Genomic DNA, 23,361 nt, shown 5'->3' with positions numbered 1-23,361 from the left:
AGGTGGGAGGTGTTTGTCTCAGGTTGGGTTCCCAGAAGCAGACTTTGAGGCCAGGATTTGTGTGACAATGATTTATTAAGAGTGTTCCCAGGGGGCTGGCCCGGTGGCGCAAGTGGTTAAGTGCACGCGCTCCGCTGTGGCGGCCCGGGGTTTGCCGGTTCGGATCCCGAGTGCGCACCGACGCACTGCTTGTCAAGCCATGTTGTGGCGGCATCCCATATAAAGTGGAGGAAGATGGGCATGGATGTTAGCCCAGGACCAGTCTTCCTCAGCAAAAGGAGGAGGATTGGCAAGGATGTTAGCTCAGGGCTGATCTTCCTCACAAAAAAACAAACAAAAAATACACAGAGTTTTCCCAGGGGGATTTTTTTTAAAAAAAGAAGACAGCAGGGGAGTGGGAACGTGGAATAGGGAGTAAAGGAAGCCAGGGAGCGTGAGTGATCAAGCAGGCAGTTTTGGCAGCGGGATTCTGGAAACAGTTGAGCTCCCGCTTGGAGCAGTCCCCCTCAGGGAACAGGGCAGCTGGGATTTGCGTATGTGACACCCTCAGTCCTTGGTTAGGGCTGTAAATTCCCAGCACTTGCTTGTGAGTGCCAAGCAGGGTTCGGGCAGCCTGAGCCACGGTGTCTGCCATTGGGAATGAACGCACATGGGGCGCCAATGTGCTCAAAAATCCTAACGGGATTCCAATGGGGACGTGGGCAGAGCATCGATATCACTGTTGGCATTCGAACGCCTTATAGGTATGGAATGTTGCTCAGAGAGGTGGAGTAGCTCACCCAGGAGCACTCAGCTAGGCAGTGGTGGGACTGGGATTCGAACATGCTCTGCCTGCCTCCTCCTTACCTTGCTTGCGCTGAGATGAAAGGGAGGACTCAGCTTGCACTTGCCGCAGACATGGCTGGGGAGGAAGACAGAAAGGACAGCACACAGAAGGAGAATTAGTGGTGCCAGGAGGGACAGTGCCCACTGGGCTGTGAGTGTTTAGGGCTCTTCCCACGGACCTGGCAGCTCTTCAGTTATTAGGAGGGGGAAACGCGGGTATTCTTGCTAAATCTGCAGTAGCTTCTCCTTCTTACCATCTATCTCAGCTTCTGTGTTAGTTGTGCCCTGTGGAAAAGGCTGCAGCCAAGTGCTGTTTATCTCTGTGTAGGGAAAAGAGGCTTAACAAATTAGCTGTTGCTTAATTGGTGAGGGAAAGTAGGACAGGAAAGTTGGCCAGTTGTCCTGTGGGGTTTTCTGATCAATTCTCTCCATCAATATGTTCCATGTGTGAGTCTGGGACCAAGTGGAAAGAGTCCTTAGAATAACTAGGGCTTGCACCTGCTCCCTGCAACTGAGTCAGGTCTTCTGTGGGGCTGGCTTCTGCAGGGACATGCAGAGAACCTCTCACCTGCACAGGTGCACCTATGCCTTCAGATTCACAGAACTACACAGTCCGGAGCGGGGCCTCCAGCCCTGGAGGCCAAGAGTGAGGGTCGGGGCTCTGAAACAACACAGGATCTCAGGCACCTTACCATTCCCAGTGAATTAGGATCCCAAGGAGTGGGGCCCAGGGGGTCCGCATCTTTAAAATCTCCCTAGGAAGTTCTTACATGCAGCCAGACTTGAGAATCGTTGCTGCAGAATGTTGATGCATGACGGAGTCTTAGCCTTCACCCACTGTCAGCCTCCATGCTCACACTTAAATACATTTCGTGGCACAGATGTCTGCCTTCCACTCAGGCACTTCCCGTGATGAGGCCTCACTCCTCCTGAGGCAGCCCATTCCATCCTGAACTACATGGAAGGTCTGCAAGTTCTCTCTTATATTGAGTTGATATCTGCCTCTTTGATTACTGGAGACCTCGGTCCTAAATCAACTCTCAGAGGCTGCAAAGAGCAATTCCAGTCTCTCTTTCACATGACAGTTCTTCATGTGTTTAAAGACACCTGTACTGTCCTGGCTTCTAAGCATCCGTGGTCACTTTAACTGGCCGTCAGTTTACACTGTCCCACTCTGACTGGATTCCAGTCTGCAGTGTCCTCCATCCAGTGGGGCGGCCCGGTAGTCAACGCCCAAAGGACAGAACAGACCCCCTGCTTTCCCGTGGTCTTCACTCAGCGGTGTTACTTTCAAGTCTCGTCTCCCCATTTGCCCTTCTGCTCCTGCACCCTAAGTGTAGGACTTGGAGTTCAGCCTTGTTAAACTACATCTCCTTCGAGTCAATTCTTTGTTCCAGCTTTCTCAGACGTATGACACCCTCTCAGCTCTGTATCATGTGCAGATTTGACAGGGTGTCACTGGTGTCCTCCAAGTGAGCATTAAGGAAATGCTGAGGCGTTGGGAGTGGACGCCAGCCAGAGCCCAGAAGTGTGTTGCAGAGTGTTCTCAGAGCACCCCATGTCCGCGTCTCCCTCCCCGATTTCCTCCCCGGGCCTCTGGGCCCCTGAAGACATTCATGCAAGTCTGAGTGTTGAGAGGAGAGAAGCTCAGGGCTGGGTGGCTGTGACCCACCCTGTCCCAGGGTCTGAGGCTCCTCAGAGAGCCGCTGGTCCTTAAGTCCTCGTGGCTTCTGTGGAGAGGGCCTGGTTTACTGGGTTTGTAGAACGAGACAGACAGTGTTCGGGACATGGCCCCATGCGGTGTCCAGGTACAGGGCTCGGCATCTCTCGGGACTCATTTCTTTCAGGTGGAGGAGAGGGAACACTTGGAGCCTTCTTCCTGAGGTAAGGGAGGAAGTGGCTCAGGGATTTGTAGAAATAACTCATTTATCCTGGGGAAGAGATGGTTTCATGGGGGCATGGCTCATGAAGAGAAGGGGAACTTGGGTGGCTAGAAAAGACTCTCAGGATCCAAGAATTGGGGCAAGTCAAGGAGCAGGGGTGGAACCCGCATCTCTGCTTCACATCTCTGCTTCATGGGAAAGGCTTGGGACTTGTATGGACGCCCTTCTGTGTGCTTGCTGCTTCTTGAGACTTGAGAACTTAAAATTTTACACACTTGGCAGACAAGAAGGGGCAAGTGTTGTCTACATTTCACAGATGAGCAGACTGAGACCAGAGTGGTTAAATGATAGCTGCTGGAAGCAGTCCCCTTCCAGCCCGGGACAGACTCCTGGCCCGTATGTCTTCACAGAGGCTGGTACCCTCTCATTCATAGGCTAGAGAAGGAGAGTCTGCATCCTTCATGCAACATGGCCCAGGAAAGGCCCCTGTGCCCACCCTTAGTGTCCTGTGGGGAGCAACCCATAAAGGACTGGGATGCTAGAGCTGGCCTGGGCCCTCCCATGGCCTCTATTTCCACATGCTTATTGTGTTGGCCAGCAAACTTGCCATTCCTTGTGTAGGTGTGGTTCTAACAGAATCCTGTGCAATGACAGTGCAGTGACCTGGGTCCCACATATGGCTGGTCACTGGAACAGGCAGGCTCCTTACCCTTCTATGCCTCATCTGTTGAGAAGAATGAGTTGGATCTCTATGTACTGATAAGGAAAGATATGCTTGATAAATTGATAAGTCAAAAATGACAGTTGTATCCTGGTGTGTATTTCATGATCCCATTTTAATAAAATTGTTACTGCCCAACATGGCGCCTTCTGCTCACCACAAGACATGCCAATAGTCAAGAGGCAAGGTGGTAGGAGAAAAAGGACTTTTTTATTACAGCTTGCCAGCAAGAGGGAAGATGGCCAACTAATATCTGAAAAAAACCATCTTAAGGGGCCCAAAGTCTTACAGCAGTTATATAGGCTGGTGGGTTGTGGGGGAGGGGGTTAGGAATGTTGACCTTCTGGCCTTACAGACTGGGAGTGGCCACATCAGATCTTTCAGTTTTCATTATGATGGCTATTAGCATAGATTCTCTGTGTGTGGAGGGGCTGTCATCACATTCCTAAGGAACTCAAAAGAACAAAGTTATCATCTTATCGCAGCTGGGAGGTGCATGCACAAGCAGGGGTCGTAAAATCTACAGAGCAGTTAGATCTCCTGGAGGGGGCATATCCTGCTGGGTTAGTTTCTCAGAGGTCTTTCAAAGTTACAACAGAGATTTTCTTTTCTACAACATTGCTTCCCTTACGTCAACCTTGTCTTGAACCGGTATCAAAAACATCTGTCTGATATGTGTATGGAGATATGTACTTGCAGGTGTGACTAACAACTGCAAGGGGACACCTCAGACAATCTCTGGGGGATGAATTTGGAGGGATAAATGGGGCATTTTCACTACGTTAGCACATTTTTTAAAAAATGGGGCAGGGTTATGGGATGATTTTGAACATTTTTATTTTTCTGTATTTTTTTCAAATAAAAAGAATAATAAAGATTACAAGAATACAATAATAAATAAACAAACAAATAAATAAATAAAAGAGGATCACAGTCTGATAGGTCTCTCCCAGGTTCATAGATGGCTGGGCACAGTGCCTGGTACCCAGCAAGTACTTGGCACATACAAATTGTGAATGTTCTCACAGAACATGCCTGAAAACTATTACTTCCTTCTATTTCTTTCAATCTGTTGGCTTTCCAATTAAAGGAGGAAAAAAGCACTCCTAAAAACATATGAGAAACAAGATCAGTAACGGATCCTACCTGCCCGGCCCTCCAACACTTCATTCGTATATTCAACAACATTTATTGAATGCCTGCTATGTGCTGGGTATAGCGTAAGTTTCTGGGATACAACTGTGACAGAAACAGATGTGGCCCCTGACCCCATGGAGACCCTAACCTGGTGAAGGAGATACACAATAAGAAATAAAAAACCGATAACTATTGAAGCAGAGAAATGGCAAGTGCTATAAAGAAATAGAACAAAATACTATGAGAGAATGATGGGGGTGGGATCCCTGCCCAGGAGCAGGAAAGAGCCAGATCTATGGATCCTAAAGAACTGAAGGCGGCTCAGAGCCCCAGCTGTGAGCCGCTGTCTTCCGAGTGTTGTTCAGCACCGCTGGTCAAGCCCCATAAATCCCTGTTTCAGATTCCTGACTCTCTCGCCTTGGGCAATGATGAGACACATCCCCTCAGCGCCCCTCCAGAAAGATGTTTGCAAGCGTTCTCCGGGAGGGGCGGGCTGCCCACGCCTGTGGCCTTGTGATGCCTGCTGGAACTAGAGCTTCTAACCTTGCTCGGGGCTGGTGGATGAGAGGGCGGAACAACAGCAGGAAATCAGATGTTTGTGTTCAAATGAAGCGTCTTTTAGCGAAGGCAGCCAGAACTGGCCCCAGGGGGATGGCATGTTTTGTGAGGAAAAAATTCTCCAAGAACAATGTTTATCAAACCCCATCTCGGCAGTCATCCTGTGTGTCTGCCAGCTTCTGGCTTGCTTCTGTTCATGTTCATTTTCTTTTTCTCTCTGCAGGCCGTGGAGACCAACCTGGCTTCCAAGGACAGCCACTGGGTCTTTGTGAATGAGGTAAGAGCCTGAGAATGGTGAGGGATGCGCCCTGCACTGAGCCCCCTGCCCCTTGGGAAAGTTCAGAGCGATCCTTTCAGGTCCAGCTGTGATTTGGGGTGCTGGAGTGAATGCTAGCCTCCACTGTGCAAGACAGGAGGTCAGAGAGCTGGATTTGACCTGTCAAGAGGCTCACCTGGAGCAGGTGGGAACCAGGGGAAGAATCCAGACCTGAGTCCACAAGGAAGTCAAAAGTCAAAGAGAAAAAAAACAACATCAAACAAACACATAGATACAGAGAACAGATTGGTGGTCACCAGAGGGGAAGGGGATGGGCAGAGGGCGAAAGGGGTAGAGGGGGACATTTATATGGTGACTGATGAAAACTAGACTTTTGGTGGTGAACACGATGCAGACTACTCAGAAGTCAAAATATAATGATGTACACCTGAAATTTAGTTAATGTTATAAACCAGTGTGACCTCAATAGAAAAAAAAAGAGAAGTGGTGTCAGGCATTAGATGTGTGGGGTGATGTGAGGCAGCCACTCAGGGGTCAGGGACTGGAGAGATTAGGGCAGGTTAGAAAATGAGGTGCAGAGGGGGTGGTAGGGCAAAGGAATGAGGAGGGGACGGGGGCTGCATCTCATGCAGGAGGTTGAAGGTTCGTGTGTGAGTGTAAGTGTGTATGTATGTGTGTGTGTGGATATGTATGTGTGCTTAAGTGTGTATGTGAGTATATGTGTATGGATGTGTGTGTGGGCATGTGTGTGTGTGGACCTGTGTATGCATGTGTGAGGGTAAACGTGTGTGCACACACTCCTGTGCAGCTGGTGGGGATGGAAATCAGAGTAACCATTTAAAGGGGGTGAATGGGAAGTCTTCCCCACGACTGGCCATCCCACTGGTTTGGGCCCCGGGAGGAATGAGAACACTGAGGTTTCACTGTGGCCTGGTCTGGTCTTCACCAGTTCGCTCTGACAGAGCTGCCTGTAGATGGGTTCCTGGCGTGTGCTTCTGTCAGGGCTGTGGCCTTCAGCTGCTCCTAAATTAACTGATCAATTTCTAATGGCCTCATTCTAGAAGACGCAAGGTTTATTATGTCGGTAATTTCTTCTTTTATGATGCGTGTTCTTCATTAGCTCAGTGCTACTATAGTTTTGGGTGGCTTATTTTAATAATTTTGCAGGTAGTATCAGATAGTAACTGCTGGCAAGGCCCACTTTTCATGATTTTCCTCCATAAATGCACATCTTATTAGCTCCTCTTCTATACAGGCTAGTTGCAGACATGTGTGGTAACTGCCCATTGACCCTGAGGTTGTGGATGGTTGTGCTGGTAATTAGGAGAGGGAACATGACGGCCGCCTCCCTGGTCTTCAGAGCCTGCACAAGTCCTCCGTCCTCCTTGGTCCTCGGGAAGTTTAGACCCTCTGGGCTTTGCCAGCTTGTCCACAGGTTCTTCACAGTCCGGTTTCTTTGGTCCAGAGAAAGGAAGCATCCATGTGCCCTTAAGGTGAATGTCCGGCGCTGGCTTTGTTGTTTGGGTGACCCCTCCACATTGGAAAGCCAGTGTTTGTCTGTTGCCAGTCTTAAAATGTGCTGCGTTGGTACATTTCTAACCTGTTATCTTTTCTCTCCCCTGCAATCCGACCCATCCCTGGGTCCTCTCCCTGTCCCTCCTCAGTCCCTCTTCAGGGCTGAGGTTAACTTTAGCCTGGCCAGTGCGAAGCATCCCCAGATCATTGTGGGGCGGCTGGAACCCAGGGCTTCCTTAGTGTCACCAGGAGGACTCAGGTGTGAGCACACTCATCAGAGCCACTGGAACAGCCTCACCCGGGAGAATGGCTGTGTCATCCCCTGGTCAGCAGCACACCCTGGGCCAGCACACTCATGGCCCCATCAGGAACAAAATCCTGTTATTCTGTGACAGTTATGTCATTCTAGGCTCTATCCAAATACAGAGCCGCAGACAAATAGCATCCTGGTTGCGTTTCTGTTGCTCCCGTGTGATGGCCAGGCCAGACAAAGGTGGGAAGCGAGTTAGGAGCAGGCGAGTGGTGGCTCCGGCATGTCTCTAGCATTCAGCCACTACACTAGGGCCCCATCTTCTCTCTTCCTGAGCTGCTCCCGCTTCTCTGGAGGAAGTTTAGTCCCTCAGATGAGCCCAGATCTGTGGCTCTGTCCCCAAGGAGGCTTGCACGGTGGTCCCAAGAAGTGGTCCCCAGCTGCTTCCCTCATTCCTCACAGGCTCCATCCTCCATGGTCCCCGTCTGCATTTGACTCGCTTAATGTATTTTCCCAGATTCAAGATAAACACTCAAGAGCACATCTTTCTGTTTGCTTTCTTTATGCAGTAGTTTTCTTAATATGTCCACCCCCTCACCCATGAATATTGGTGTTGCGCATGACAGGCCTGTTTTATTTGGAGAAGGGGTAATTGGGTGCAGAGGAAGGCTTGTGAGTCTGTGAGCCTCACCAACAGTTTCTACAGGTTTCTGGGCTCCACTGTGGGGACACTGCCAAGCAGATGTGCTTTGTGGAATAAACTATATTTTCTAATTTTTTATTTATTTATTTATTTATTTCCCCCAAAGCCCCAGTAGATAGTTGTATGTCGTCGTTGCACATCCTTCTAGTTGCTGTACGTGGGACGCGGCCTCAGCATGGTAGGAGAAGCGGTGCGTCAGTGCGCGCCCGGGATCTGAACCCTGGCCGCCAGCATCGGAGCGCATGCACTTAACCGTTAAGCCACAGGGCCAGCCCTAAACTATATTTTCACTGGCTAAGTTACACGTTAACTTGGAGGAGGGTGGGGATTCAAAACACTTGTGGAGAGCAAAATGAACCATTAGTCAAGGTGGCTGCTTGGTCTTGAGTCCCTTGAAGGCAGGGCCAGAATCCAGCTCATCTCTGAATCCTCCATGCCCCGTGCAAAGAGTCGATTCTTTTTTGTTGCTGTTGTTGAGGAAGATTCACCCTGAGCTAACATCCATTGCCAATCTTCCTAATTTTTTCTTTTTTTGTGTGAGCCGTTGCCACAGTGTGGCTGCTAACAGACGAATGGTGTAGGTCCGTGCCCAGGAACCGGGCCTGGGACCCCGAAGCGGAGTGTGCCGAACTTAACCACTAGGCAACTGGGGCTGGCCCAAGAGTTGATTCTTGAAAAGGTTTGGTTGAAGGCAGGTCCAAGTACATAGGACAGAGCAAGTTGCTTTGATGAGCACTTCCCAGGTGGCTTCCAAGAAAAGACAAAGGCAACAATGAAGACCCACGTCTCAGGGATGGAGGGGACCACTCGTGGCTGTTCATGAGACGCTGCCAGTTTGGGACCAGTCAGACTTGACTTTGGTTGAACCAGGTGGCTTCTGGAGCCTCTTTATCAGTTGGGCTGGAGTGCTTCCTCTCCAGCAGATCCCAGGTGAGCCTGTCATCCCTCTGGCCCAGTGATGCACAGGTGTCCTCAGTGCCGGTGGAGTCTGGACGCAGAGGAGAATATCCTCCCCCTGAAGCTTTGCGTCCAGGCAGGAGCTGTGCCGCCTCGTAATCTGGCCTGTTGGGAAATTTTGGAGGAAATTCTTTTATGGAATATATATATAACTTCCAGCTTCTTCCAGAACCAACTGTGATGCTGACTTAAAGCACTCCATTTGTTGTGGACAGCTCTCATTGTTAGCTCTTCCAGACATGGAAACAAAGCACGCTTTGGTGGACATTGTTTAAGATGCTTAACAAGCAATGCAGAAGCACACATAACCCTTGTGCTTAGGTTTTCTCAGCGAGTAAAGCACTGAGCTGTGATCTGTAGCTCAACAGGCGCCCAGGGGGAGGTGGGTTCTAAGGAGGGAGGAGGCACAATTGGCAGGCCCTTGGCACCCTGCCCTCTTGCCAGCATATGTTGATGACCCCCACCTCCCATGTCCATTCCAGACCTTGTCTCTGAACTCCAGACCCAGAGATCCAGACACCTTCTTAACTCAGCCACTTAGAAGCCTCATGACCACCTTCAGCTCAGTGCTTCTCTCTCTGAACTTATCCTCCTCCCCCTAACCTGGTTCTCACTCAGTGCTCCAGTCTTGGGGCCAGTATCCCCATCCTTCTGGTTGGCTCCCTAGCCAATGGAGAAAAGCCTACATCATGCTCCTTGCCTCAGAACCTACTCCAGGATGACCCTGACCACACCTTTGCATCCTTATTTACTTCTTAGCCTTCTCACTATCCATGGCTCATCCCTGCAGACGTGTGACTTGTTTCCTAGATTTATTTTCCTCTCTATCTATTTTCCACAGGGCCTGTGCCAGGATTTCCCTTTATGCCTAGCATGCCGTTCCTGAATCTCTGATTGTCAAGGACTTATCTTTCCTGCAGGGGTCTGCTAAACATCGACTCTGCCCACAGGTCTTCCTGGAGTTCCCCATTAGAGTTCTTTATTCTCCTGCTGTTGTGTACTCCTCACCGCAGCTATGCTGTATTGGAGACTTGATGCATGTGCCTGACTCCCTGAACAGCCTGTAAGTGAGGGCTGGGCCTCCTTTCTCTCAGGCCTTCTAGAGTCCCCAGTGTGAAGGGTCACACGTGGAGGAGGTGCTGGGTTAAGCCTCCCGCTACTGTGTCTGCCTGTTGCTTTCTCACCTTGATGCTGCTTGTCTAATTGCCTACACATGGAGGAGGAGGCATTTCTAACCATCCCAATCCTTCATGGACTCAGAAAGCTGTGATTCTGCTCCATGAGCTACAGCCGTCAGCGCCCCCTGTTCCATTGCACCTCCTTTTCCTGTGCCTGCGTTATGAGTCCCATGGGGTATAAGCTTTTTCTCTGAGGCACATGCTTGCTCCCCTCAGCCCTGGACAAGGCCGTTGGTAAGTGGTGGAGCAGCCAGGGAGCGGGGCAGGGGAAGCACTGGCCAGGCTTCCTACAGCAGTTTCCAAATTGTGCTGGAGGAACACGTGTTCTGCTAATTTGTAAGGGCTTTATGGAAAAAGGATTCTGTGATCAAAGAGGGTGGATAACAAACAGTGAGAAACAGGTGTCTTTGCAGGCGTCTTTGGTCTCTAATGCATGCCGTGCTTTCCAAGGTCATACATTTGTGTTTCCAACACACTCATGTGCTTTTTGTCTTGGCAGGTGCTCATCTCTGTGCTGGAACAGGTTGTCGGCAGGTGGTGGTGTCAGGGCCCCATGGGGTAGACTTCAAATTCCTCCATGTGACCCATGAGGCTGTTCATGAGCTGACTTCAGAGCCCTTTTCTCAGTTCCTGCCACCTCTTGCCATACCAAGCTGCTCTGAGTGTATCCTAAGAGATCTCCACCACCCAAGCACAGGGTCGTCCCAGTGTCTGGGCCTCTTCAGCCTCCTCTGCTCAGAATGCTCTCCTGTTGTTGCCCCTCAGGCCCCAGCATCCACCTTATCACTTTCTCTGGTTTGTCACCAACAGATCCTCCAGAAGGATCCTCTGGGTCCTGACCTTGACCTGCCCCAGAGGGGACTTCTGTCAACAATCCAGAGAACATCACTCCTCACTTTCAAATCTTCCCTACCCCTAAACACACGCTGAGTTAAAACAAATGAAAATGAGATTAGGCTACAGATGTATAATGTGGGGGAAAGAAATGCTAATGCACTAACTGAAGAGAACAAGAAACAAGACCCTGACATGAATGCTGAATCAGATAGCTTTAAGAAATCTCTATTTGGGACACAGAGAAAGAGATGGAGGAAAAAGATTTAATTTTTTTTCTTCCTTTCATTTTGAAGTTTCCAATACTGTTTGGATATTAAGTCCCCATGTACAATCTGCAAATTTAATTTAGTAACACTCAAAAACAATTATGTTCGGTGTAATTGATTCCCTTGTTTCTCTCCGCAGCCCCACTGAGGAGTCCTTGAGGGCAGGGACCACATCCTACCCACCTCTTTAGCCTCAGCTGAGAACCCAGAATGAAGAACAGCAGTTGCCATTTATCAGACATTAGAGCTGGGCACTGGTTTTGAGCATCATTTTCTTTATCTATTTTTTACATGAAAATGAACAGCTTTATTGAGGTTTAATTCACATACAATAAATACACATATTTAAGTGTACAAATTACGTTTGACATATGTGTACACCCATGAAACCATAACCACAAGGAAGATCGTGAACATTTCCATCACCCCAAAGTGTCCTTGTGCCCCTTGGTAATCCCACGCCCCTTCCCCACCTTCCCCACTCCCAGGCGATCTGTTTCTGGCACTACGGATTATTTGTATTTCCTAGAGTATTACATAAATGGAATCATTTTCTATTTTGCTATGGCTGTTTCCTTCCTGATAATTATTTTGAAATTCATCCATATTGCAATGTATAGTAATAGTTCTTTTCTTTTTATCGATGAGGAGTATTCAAATGTATGGATATGCCACAATTTGGATATCCATTTACCCATTGATGGATATTTGCATTGTGCTAGACTTTTGGTGATTACAAATAAGGCTGCCAAGAACATTCTTGTACAAGTCTTTGTATAGACATATGCTTTCATTTTTCTTGGGTACATTTTTGCCATCGGAATTGCTGGGTAATAGGGTAGATGTATGCTTAACTTTTTAAGAAACGTCCAAGTTCTATGAGAATTCCAGCTGTTCTACATGCTCTTCAGTTCTTGGTGTGGTCAGGGGTTTTGATATCAGCCGTTGTAGGGGAATGTGATGGTACCTCATTGTGACTGTAATTTTCATTTCCCTGATAACTAATGACACTGAGCATCTTTTCATGTGTTTGTTTGCCGTCTATATATCTTCCTTAGGGGGGAAGCTGAGATCGTTGATTTGAGAGCTTTATTTTTCTTTAGTGCTATAAACTTCCCTTTAAGTGATTTGATGGTATCCTCCAAATCTTATGTTGTGTTTTCCTTGTTATTCAATTCAAAATACTTTTTATATTATCTTTTGATTTCTTCTTTGACCCATGGGTTGTTTAGAAGTGTGTTATTTAGTTTTCAAATATTTGGGGATTTTTCAGGGATCTTTCTCTTATGGATTTTTAATTTAGTTTTGTTGTGGTGAGAAAACATAGGTTCTGTTACTCGAATCCTTTTAAATTTATTGAGACTTATTTGATAGTCCAGTATATTGTCTTTCTTGATAAATGTTTTATGTACACTTGAAAAGGATGTGTAATCTGTTGTTGTGTAGAATGTTCTATAAATGTCAGTTCAATTTAGTTGATAATATTGTATCTGTCTTAGGTATCCTTGATGGTTTTTTGTCTATTTGTTCTATCAATTATTGAGAGAGGGTATCAAATATTCAACTTTAATTGTAAGTTTGCCTATTTCTCCTTGTAGTTTAAAAAGTCGTTGCTTAATATATTTTAAGCTTTGTTACAAGAGGCATAAATGTTTAGGATTTTTATGTCCTGTTGATTAATTGATCTGTTATTACGAAACGGCCTTCTTTATCCCTCTGCTCTGAAATGTTCTCTGCTCTGAAATATACTGTATCTGATATTACGGCATCTAGGTCAGATTCATTTTGACTAGTGTTAGTATAATATATCTTTTTCCATTCTTTTACTTTTAACCTACTTGTTTCCTTTTGTTTCAAGTATGTTTCTTACAGGCCACCTGTACTTGGATCTTGCTATTTTATCCGTTGTAACACTCTGCCTTTTAACTGAAGTGCTTAGATAATTTACATTTAATGTGAGTATTGATGTGGTTGGAAGAGGGTGGAGTCGTGGAAGCCAAGTGGAGAAACCGTTCAAAGAGGAGGGATTGATCAGTGATGTTAGGTGCTGCTGCCAGGAGGCTGTGCTGACCTGGGGTGAATGTGGGGAGGGGTTAGAGGACCAAGTCTCAGGTGCTTCAACTTGTAGAATTCCATTTGACAGATGGATTGACTTTCCAGTGTCATATAGTAAGTGGCAGAGTTAGGATTTGAACTTAGGTGCAAGTGACTCCAAATTTAAGAAATATGTACACTTTGCCACACTGCCCCTCTCTTCTTTTTCTCCTTCACACTCAGCACTAACTAGATGCTAAGCACATGACAGAATACCAGCAATATTTGAATTTTTTCATAATTTGGAAGCAGTAATATAGTTCTTGTAGAAAGTCTTATTATAAAACTTTTATTATTTATTAATAGGTTTCTTCCCTTTATGTTATTTTACATATTGGCACCTTCTTTTTTAAATCTCCTATGGAAAAGGTGAAAGAATCCTGCAAAAGCCCACACAAATCAGCTAATACTTGTCACATGAGTGGTATCTGAAGGGAACAAACTGTATTTACTAGAAATGTACTTCCATTCATTAATCAGACTATATCTATTTTCCTTTCTCAGCCCGAAATCTGTGAGATTTAACACTTATGGTTACAGATATATGAGTAAACTATTGTTATGTGATACCATGTGAACCTCCCCCGTGGGGAGGGTCCTTGGAGCTGCACAGATGGTGGATTTGGGGAGCAGTATTGAGAAAGCAGTGATGTACCATCGTGTTCTAGATCAGTCTTTGGGAACACACCATGGAGATGATTTGTCTCCGATGCTTACCACTTCTTTGACTTTGGGCAAATTGTTTTACTTCCTTCCTTGAACCTTATTTTCCTCATCTGCTCAATAGGGTTCATGGCAGTTACCTCACAGAAAGTTGTGAAGATTAAATAACATAACTCAACAGAGTGACCCATCACAGGGTCTGGCATATAGCAAGCACTCTTAAAAGATAGCTCCTCTTATTAACAAATAACTAATGTCCTGCGGAAAAGTTCATCTTTGGAACTTAATTAAGGAAACACCCAAATTTAAGGAATTGATAACAGGTCAGTGCCTGTCTTTATGAGGAGAGCATGGGGATGGGGCATGGCTTGATTCATTGCCTGGATGAACCTGAATTGCAGCATTTGTAACTGTGTTTTGGGCTTGTGAAGACCTTAGTTCTCCCTATCTCTGCCTTTCAGACTCCTGTGCATCCTTTAAGACTCAGCTCATATTACCCTCCCCCCAATTCGCAACACCTTTTGATTTCTTTCATGACATTTCCTTCTTCCAACACCTCAGAGAATTCAGACTGTGATCCTTTAGTGACCCTTAACTTCTTCTTCCATGTCCTGTCTCCCTACCAAGATATATAACTCTTGACAATCTATCATTCACTTATCATCCATGTACCAAATACCTATGAGTCACTGGGGATGCTTATGAGAATTTGAGAGATGTGTTCCGTACCCTCAGAGGGCTTATAGTATCACACAAAAACAAGTGTGCCTGGATCACTAAACTACAGGTAGGCAATTGTTGTAGGAGCCACTCCAGATCCTCTGCAATTTGTAGTCAAGTTCAAAGTTCAAGTTCAAGCTCAGCCAGACCCCTACCATTGCTGTGGAATCAGACTCCACGTTTTAGACGTGAGTCAATTGTTCCCAACAAGTATATTGTCGTTTTGCAGAGTTTTGACAGAAGTATGCTTGGGAAAGGGAGTGCTGACACTTGGGGAGTTTTAAAAATAGCTTTAATTACCACGTGCAGCAAATGTATCTGAAAACTAAAGGTTAGTGTCTCTACCTTTCTGCGTTCCTATCCATCGCTCTTCCCACAAATGGGTTCTGATGGATTCAGATGAACTTGCTGCTTGTGCCAGAAAGACCCTATTATCTGTGCCTTCTACCCTGTTATTACACCTCCTTTGCCAGGTTGGATAATCATGCGCCCCATGGAGAGGCTGGAAACAAGTGCACGTGTGCGCGCACACACACACACAGACACACAAGGCTGCTGCCTTCACAAGCAACGTGGGGTACAGCAGGCCCCTGTGGAGTTCCCAAGGAGAGTTCTTTCAAAGCTGGAACATGGAAGCAGAAATGGAGGCAGGAGACAATTCAAACCACCAGAACTTCTGGTGAAGTGTCTTAAGTGATGTTTGAAGGCTCAGAGAGACAGTGGGCTCAGCTTTGGTTCTTTTTCCCACTGTCTCAAACCAGAGGATGTTATGTGAACTGGACCAGCCTGTCTCTTAGAGCTGGCTGAAGAATCTCAAATGAATATCATGCAGTGTCAGAAATGGGAGTGAGGAAACCCGTTAACTGTCCATGATTAGAACTAGGATGCAGTTCCCTGTAGCCCTGGAGGCTGGCTTGTCAGCTGCTGAGGTGATGAGGGGGCTGGGCAGCCAGGTGCTGCCCGCATCATGTATGGCATTCCTCCTGGCCAGGTGCAGAGCGGGGCTCCTGATCAAGTATTGCTGAAGAGCTCACCTTGTGAGGCCAATGGGGTTTGAATGGCCGCCTCCCTACCCTCAGATCTTTGCTTGTTTGCGGTGAGGCAGTGGGAGAACAGCAAGCAGAGTGGTTTCCCTCAGAAGCAAGGAAACTCACACTGTTGAGTACCTACTGTGTGCCAGGCCCTGCTTTGGATGTTTTATAGACATTATTTGAAAACAAATTAAATCTGTCAGTGAAATCCCCAGTTAAAGCGATGGCAAGAAATTAAAACCGCTTATAACAAGATATCTTCCTCCTTGCCCTCATGAAGGTTGTGCAAAGGTTCCTGGGTTTTACACTGTCAAGATCAATCATAGGAAGATCTCTGTAGACACTCAGGAAGTTCCAATCCACTTTGGACCTCAAGTTTAGGCATGATGATTTTTTTTCTAAGCCTGAGAGAACCCCATGCCTGGGTTCCAGCCTTCCTAAATGATACCAGCCACTCCTCTGAATATCCCACCCTGTGACTGACATGTAAGGGGAGGGGGAAACCCCAAGCTCCTCTTCTGTCCCCTCTCTATCTCTGTCAGAAGCTTCTGGCTCAGGCCACTGTGACCACTCCCATTCTCTAAGCCACAGATGCTCCCCAGCCAACTATCATTGTGAGTTCACCTGTTTATTGAAGGAAAATATCTTGGAGAAAGCAGAGCGCAAACTTTCTAAAGCATAAGGTGTTGCTTGCCTCTGTGGGTATGTGTGAGTGCGTGTGGTGGAGGGAAGGGACAGGGATAGAACAAAAGCAGAGAAAAATTGTTCTAATTCTTTCTGATTCTTCTACAATAGTAAAACAAAATGCATATTAATATGCAATGAATTAGCCTTTCAAACAGCCTCAGATATGTAGTTTATTTTGCCAAATTGAGATTTTCCTATGTTCAGTTTTGTGTCCAACTGTTTTCAGTTAATAATATATCATTAACATTTTACCATGTCAGTAAATAGTATTTGAGATAATATTTAATGGCCGTGTAGTAGTCTGTCATATGGATGAATCATAATTTATGCAAATCTCTGTTTTTGGAAACTTAGGTTAATGTTATTGTAAGTAATACTGCAATCAACATCCTTCTACCTGGATCTGCTGATGTCTCTCTGATTTATGTTGATGGTAAACGTATCGTTTCACAGCATGGGAGCTCTCAAAGAGCCTGAGTCCCTTTTACCAGAGTGCCTGTCTCTCCCCAAACTTGCGTCTTGTGAACATGAATATAATCAACATTTTTCATTTTTACCAATATTATAGATGAACAAAGCCTCACTGCATTGTTTTAATTTGTATTTCATTGCTTATTAGACACATCAAACACTATAAATATTTATTTACTGATCACGTCTGTTTCTAGTTTTGTGACTTGCTTGCTCATGTCCTTGGTGCAGATGTATTGGTCTTTTGTTTTAAATTTTTTTTTTTTTTGTGAGGAAGATCAGCCCTGAGCTAACATCCATGCTAATCCTCCTCTTTTTGCTGGGGAAGACTGGCTCTGCGCTAACATCTATTGCCAATCCTCCTCCTTTTTTTCCCCCAAACCCCCAGTAGATAGTTGTATATCATAGTTGCACATCCTTCTAGTTGATGTACGTGAGACGCGGCCTCAGCATGGCCGGACAAGCGGTGCGTCGGTGTGCGCCCGGGATCCGAACCCGGGTCGCCAGTAGCGGAGCGTGCGCACTTAACCACTAAGCCACGGGGCTGGCCCTAGTCTTTTGTTATATGATTTGATCCCTACAACAACCTCTGAGAGAGGTATTATTAACACTAGAGTACAGATAAGGAAACTGAGGCTCAGAAAAGGTCTGAGGTATCACAAGTGTATAAAGACAAGTGGGGATTTTAAGCGCAAGTTGGTCTCATTGCAAAGCCTTTGTGATCTCCATGTAGTACTGCCTCTGAACCAGCCCAGTCCTACCTTAATGGGAGACACGTGTTGACTTATGTCTTTTAAGGGTCAACGTTTCTGTACCAAGCCAAGTAAATCTTCCAATTATTGTATTGGACTAGATCATTTTAATTTCTGAATCAAAACTTGGTTTTTCCACTTAAAGTGACATAGAATTTTCTATTAACCTTAGTTAATAAACAGAAAATTTGCTAATTTTCATCCAACTGAAGGGAATGAGTGGGCTCAAAGGGCCCATAGAAGACAACATCAAGTAGCTTTTATGATTAAACCCAAAGAATCCTGCTTGTTCAAGGCCCTGGCTCTGTGGGAGTCTTCAATGGCCCTAAAGAAAGCCTCTCCAAGAAGACTTGCAGTGAGGGAGCAGGTGCCCTTCTTAGTCCTACAGGGAGTAGAATCACATCCAAGTTCTCTTTTCCCCTCAGAGAAATGGTCCGCACTAAATCCTCTTTCCCTCAATTTTAACTCCCCTGGAGTTTTTACATCCTTGTGGGTAAGAATTTTGAGAGTCAAGAAATTGGTTCTCAGTCATTTCCCTTGGCCAATCTGCATGTATGCCAGGCACTTCACTATGGAATTTCATATCATTAAAGCTCGGTGCCTCCAAGGGAAATTCCAATTTAGCATAATGGTTCAGTTTAATATAAAACGCCATTTCCTCCTCCAAATATTGGCTTCAGGAAGAGGGGCTCTATTATCCATTAGAGGTTTGTACCTCAGCTCACATGACGCAGTGCTGGGAGGGACGTGGACCCCGTGTGAGAAGGAGTCACAGCAATGAGCCACTGGACTGGGAAGTGTGGTGACAACTGGGGTGAAATTAGGGACAGATATTTAATAATTGGGCAATGGCCTGAAGTATAAGGTGGTAATATGTGAGAAAAGGCTCGAGCAGATTCTGCTGCATCTGCTGCTACAAGGACTTTGCCTTTTATTCTGAGTGAGCTGAGAAGCCAGTGCAGCATTTTGAGCTGAGGAGTGATGTCTTCTGAAATATGTTTTAGAAGGACCACCCTGACTTCTGTATTGAAAATACACTATGGGAGTTGGAGTGGGAAAGGGCAGAAAGAAGGAAAGAGAGTTAAAAAAATTAGGGCCTTTAAGAAGAGATGATGGTGGCTTGGACCTGGGTGGTGTGAGCATGGGGAGTGAGGCGTGTGCAGATTCTAGAATTTAGAAGGTATGGCTGACAGGCATCGCTGACCAAGCTGATGTACAGAGAGGACGAAGGACCAGCCCAAGGGCAGGCACCTGGCAAGTGTTTACAGCAGGGGAAGAGAGATGGGGTTTGATGGTGTGTGCGAGGTGAGCAGTGTTTTGTGTAGGGTGCCTGGATTTGAACTAGGCAGTCTAGTGCCTATACTCTTATTATTTTACAAGGTCTTTGAAGTATAGTTAACATAAAAAATGCACAATTTGATGAGTTACATTTGGAGTCTTGACATATACACTTGTGAGACTATCATCACCATCATGATAGTGCACATTTGTATTACCCACAAAAGTCTCCTCATGCCCCCATGTAATCAGTTTTTTGCTCCACCCACCCCAGGCATCCTCTGATCTGTTTTCTGTCACTATAAATTGCTTTACATTTTCTAAAGTTTTATATCAATGGAATCATACAGTACATGCTCTTTTTTTGTCTAGCTTATTTCACTCAGCGTAGTGATTTTGAGATTCATTCAGGTTCTTGTATATATTGATGTTTAATTTTTGTAATTGGTGTGAGGTAAGGGTTGAGGTCAATTTTTATTTTATTTTTGCACATGGATATTTAATTGTTCCAGCACCATTTGTTGAAAATAGTATCTTTTCCCCTTTGGATCCTTTGCTGAAAATCGATTGGCCTTCAATGTTTGGCTTTATTCCTGCTCTCTCTGTTCTCTTCCTTTGACCTATATGTCTATCTTCACACTAGTGTAACACTGTCTCTATAATTAGAGCTTTATAGTTAGTCTTGAAATCAAATGGAGTAAGTTCTCCACCTTTTTACTTTTTAAAAATTTGCTTTTTCCATTCTAGATCCTTCACATTTTCACAGGGCTGGGTCTAGGGTGAGGCAAGTGAGGCACAAAATTTAAGGAGGAACTCACTCTCAAGTTTCTGCAAGGGCCTCACCCTAGGTCTGGCCCTGCATTTCTATGTAAATTTTAGAACTGACTTGTCAGTTTCTAGAAAAAGACTGCTAGGATTTTAATTTCAATTGTGTTGAATCTGGAGATAATTTGAGGGAGAATTGAGATCTTCACAATATCAAGTCTTCTGATCCATGAACAAGGTACATCTTTTCATTTATTTACATCCTCCTTAATTATTTTTAGCAATGTTTTCCAGTGTTATGTGTACAGGTCTTGTTAAATTCATCCCTACATATCTAATATTTTTGAATACAATTGTAAATATTGTTGCTTTTTCAATTCAAATTTGCAATTGTTTGTTGCTGGCAGGTAGAAAATACAATTGATTTCTGAGTATTGACCTTGTATCCCACAACCTTGCTAAGCTCACTTATTAGTTCTAATGGCTTTCTTTTGTAGATTTCCTGGGATGTTTTTATATAGACAATCATGCCATCTGTGAATAAAGACAGTTATACTTCCTCCTTTCCAATCTGGATCTCTTTTATTTCCTTTTTCTTGCCCTATTGCACTGGCTAGAACCTGTAGTACAATGTTGAATAGAAGTAATGAGTGGACATCTTTGCCTTTTTCCCGGTCTTAGGGGAAAATATTAAGCTTTTCACTATTAATTTTTTTTTGTGTGTGAGGAAGATCAGCCCTGAGCTAACATCATGCCAATCCTCCTCTTTTTGCTGAGGAAGACTGGCCCTGAGCTAACATCCGTGCCCATCTTCCTCCACTTTATGTGGGACGCCGCCACAGCATGGCCTGATAAGCAGTGCATCGGTGTGCGTCCGGGATCTGAACCAGGGCCGCCAGCAGCGGAGCATGTGCACTTAACTGCTATGCCACGGGGCCAGCCCCTTCACCATTAATTTTGATGTTAGATGTAGGTTGATCATAAATACCCTTAATCAGGTTAAAGAAGTTTTCTTTTATTCCTAGTTTGCTGAGGGTTTTTTTAAACATAATTGGAAGTTGGATTTTGTCAAATGCTTTCTATGTATCTATTGAGGTAATCTCGTGGTTTTTCCTTTTTATTCTGTTAATATGGAGAACTAAATTGATTTATTTTCAAATGTGAAACCAACCTCACAGTTCTGGGCTAAACCCCAGTTGATCATGTTGTTTTTGTTCTTTTTTGAACTATTAGATTTAAACTTAGCTCATGTATTAGCTAAGATATTTAAAGAAGTTTTATATCCATGTTCATGAGGGATGGTAGTCTGTAGTTTTCTTATCTTGTAAACTCTTTGTCTGGTTTTGTTTTCAGGGTAGTGCTGGCCTCCTGGAATAATTTGGGATGTATTTCCTTCTCTTCACTGTTCTGAAAGAGTTTGTATAGAATTCGTATTATATCTTCCTTAAATTTATGTAGAATCACCAGTGAAGTCATCTGGGCCTGGAAGGTCATCCCCACTTCCCATGAGAAGATTTTTAACAACAAATTCAATTTCTTTAGTTGATATAGGAATATTTAGGTTATCTTTTTCTTTCTGAGTGAAATTTGGTAGTTTGTGCCTTTCAAGGAAGTTATCCCTTTCATCTAAGTTTCTTGTAGTTCTGGTATATGATGACTTCTCCACCTCTTGTTTTTCATTCCTTAAAAATGTCATTTCACTGACTTCTGGCTTGCCTTGTTTCTGGTGAGAAGTTAGCTGTCATTCTTATCTTTCTCTCTCTCTGCATACTGGGTCTTTTTCCTCTGGTTGCTTTTAAGATTTTTCTTTTTCTCTCTGATTATGTGCTTGGGTGTGGATTTCATCAAATTTAGAAAATGTTCTACTATTATTTCTTCAAATACTTTTTGTGCCCTTCCCTCTGTCTCTTCTCCTCCATGAACTTAATGACAGGTATGTTAGGTTGCTTGAAGTTGTTCCACGGTTCACTAATGCTCTGTTAATTTTTTCAGTGATTTTTTTTTCTCTCAGTGATTCATTTAGGAGACTTTTTGTTTCCATACTTTCAAGTTCACTTATTTTTTTCTACAGTGTCTAATCTGCAGTTGATTTCATCCAGAGTACTTTTCATCTCAGACTTTGCATCTTTTATTTGTAGAAGTTAAATTTGTGTCTTTTATTTTTCTCCCTATCATGTACATACTCTCCTCTATCTTTTTGAACATACGGTGTGTATTTATGATATTTATAGTATCTGTTTTAATGTCCTATTCTACTAATTCTACCATCTGTATTATTTCTGGGCCTGTTTCTATTGATTGATTTTTCTTCTCATTATGGGTTGTATTTTCCTGTTTCTTTGCATGCCTGGTAATTTTTGATTAGATGCCAGACATTGTGAACTTTACATGGTTGGATGTTTGATTCCTTTTTATTCCTTTAAATACATCCCCTCCCTCTCTCCCTCGGGGCACAGTTAAATTCCTTTGGAATATTTTGATTTTTCAAGACTTGCTTTGAAGCTTTGTTAGGCAAATCAGAAACAGTCTTTAGTCTGTTGCTAATTTGATCCATTATTGAGGATTGTTACACCTGATCCTTTCAGGTGATCCTTTCTCTGTAGTTTCCTGATACACATGCGCTAATCAATACTCAGCTAAAGATTCAAAGGGAACTTTCTGCACATTTCTAGAGGGATTTTTCTCTGTAGTTCTCTCTTCTCTGGAATTCTGCTTTATGAATTATAGTTGCCTTGGCCTCCTCAAAACTCAAACTCACTCTTCAACTCATGGAGACCATCAGGCTCTGCCTAGGTTTCCGCTTCCTCTGCTGCAACTTGGAAAGTCTCTCCAAGCAAGAAGCTCAGGCTCGCTTCATTTGTTTTTTTTCTCTTGAGTATCGCTGTTCAGCTATGCCTGTTGTCCAAGGTCTGAAAGCTATTGTTTCATAGGTTTTGTTTGTTCTTTAGTTATTTAGGCTGAGAGGTAAGTTCAGCCCCTATTAGTCCATCATGGTCAGCATCTACACACTTAATTACCATGCTATATATCCTCAATTCTTCTGAATTTATATTCTCAGTTCTTTACACTTGCATCTACACAGTTGGATCTAGTTCAGATGTAAGGGCTTTGATGTGTCAAACATATGGCTATAACCTTCCGAACCATCCTCTCAGGGCACTGGACCATGCAATTTTATTTTCAAGTCATCTTTGGAAATTTTTTTTGATAATATTTCTGGATTTTAAGTGATAAATGCAATTAAAAATTATACTTTCCTGTCAGCTTCTTGGGATCAAAAACTGTGAGGTGTTAATGTGAAACATAAGGTCACATTTTCCTAGTGGTAGGGATAGTTGTGCACAAATAAAAGCAGATTTAAATATTCTCTTGAGGCAAGCAAATAGGTATTGCAAACAAAATAATTAAAGTTGTTTGTAGCAAGCAAGCAAATGAGTGCTGTGAATGATCAGCTACTATTATATTTATTTTTCTGTTTGAATATCTGCCTGGGGAGTAAGCTGCAAATTGAAGCCCCAACAAGCTTTTAAAAATTTAACAACATAATAAAAAACACTGGCTTTGTGTTATAGAGATAGTTACTTAGGTCAGAGTTTTAAATATTAACATTTTTTCAGGCTCACATTTTTTGTGTGTAGAATTCTGATGGACTCCTTCCCACCTTTCCTCCCTTGCTCTCTCTCCCTCCCTCCTTCTTTCTCTTCCTCCTCCACTTCTTCTCCTGTCCGTTCCCTTCTTCCTTCATAAGAATTTGCCAGGCCTGGTGCTCAGCGCTAGGAAGATAGCAGAATAT

At 44.4% G+C, this 23,361-nt stretch overlaps 1 protein-coding gene across 1 annotated transcript in view; it reads left to right on the top strand.

Annotated features, from left to right (window-relative positions):
* GRID1 (glutamate ionotropic receptor delta type subunit 1) overlaps positions 1–23,361 on the top strand; it is a 707,967-nt gene that overhangs the window by 449,507 nt on the left and 235,099 nt on the right. Inside the window, exon 5 of the mRNA XM_004432480.3 lies at positions 5,348–5,401. Coding sequence (XP_004432537.1) covers positions 5,348–5,401 — 54 coding nt within the window. The remainder of the gene's footprint in view (positions 1–5,347; positions 5,402–23,361) is intronic.

This window comes from Ceratotherium simum, chromosome 6 (assembly GCF_057802395.1).
Source record: "Ceratotherium simum simum isolate JZ-2026a chromosome 6, ASM5780239v1, whole genome shotgun sequence".
Taxonomy (NCBI): domain Eukaryota; kingdom Metazoa; phylum Chordata; class Mammalia; order Perissodactyla; family Rhinocerotidae; genus Ceratotherium; species Ceratotherium simum.
Note: the sequence above shows the minus strand (reverse complement) of the source record. Positions and strands in the feature narration are given on the sequence as shown.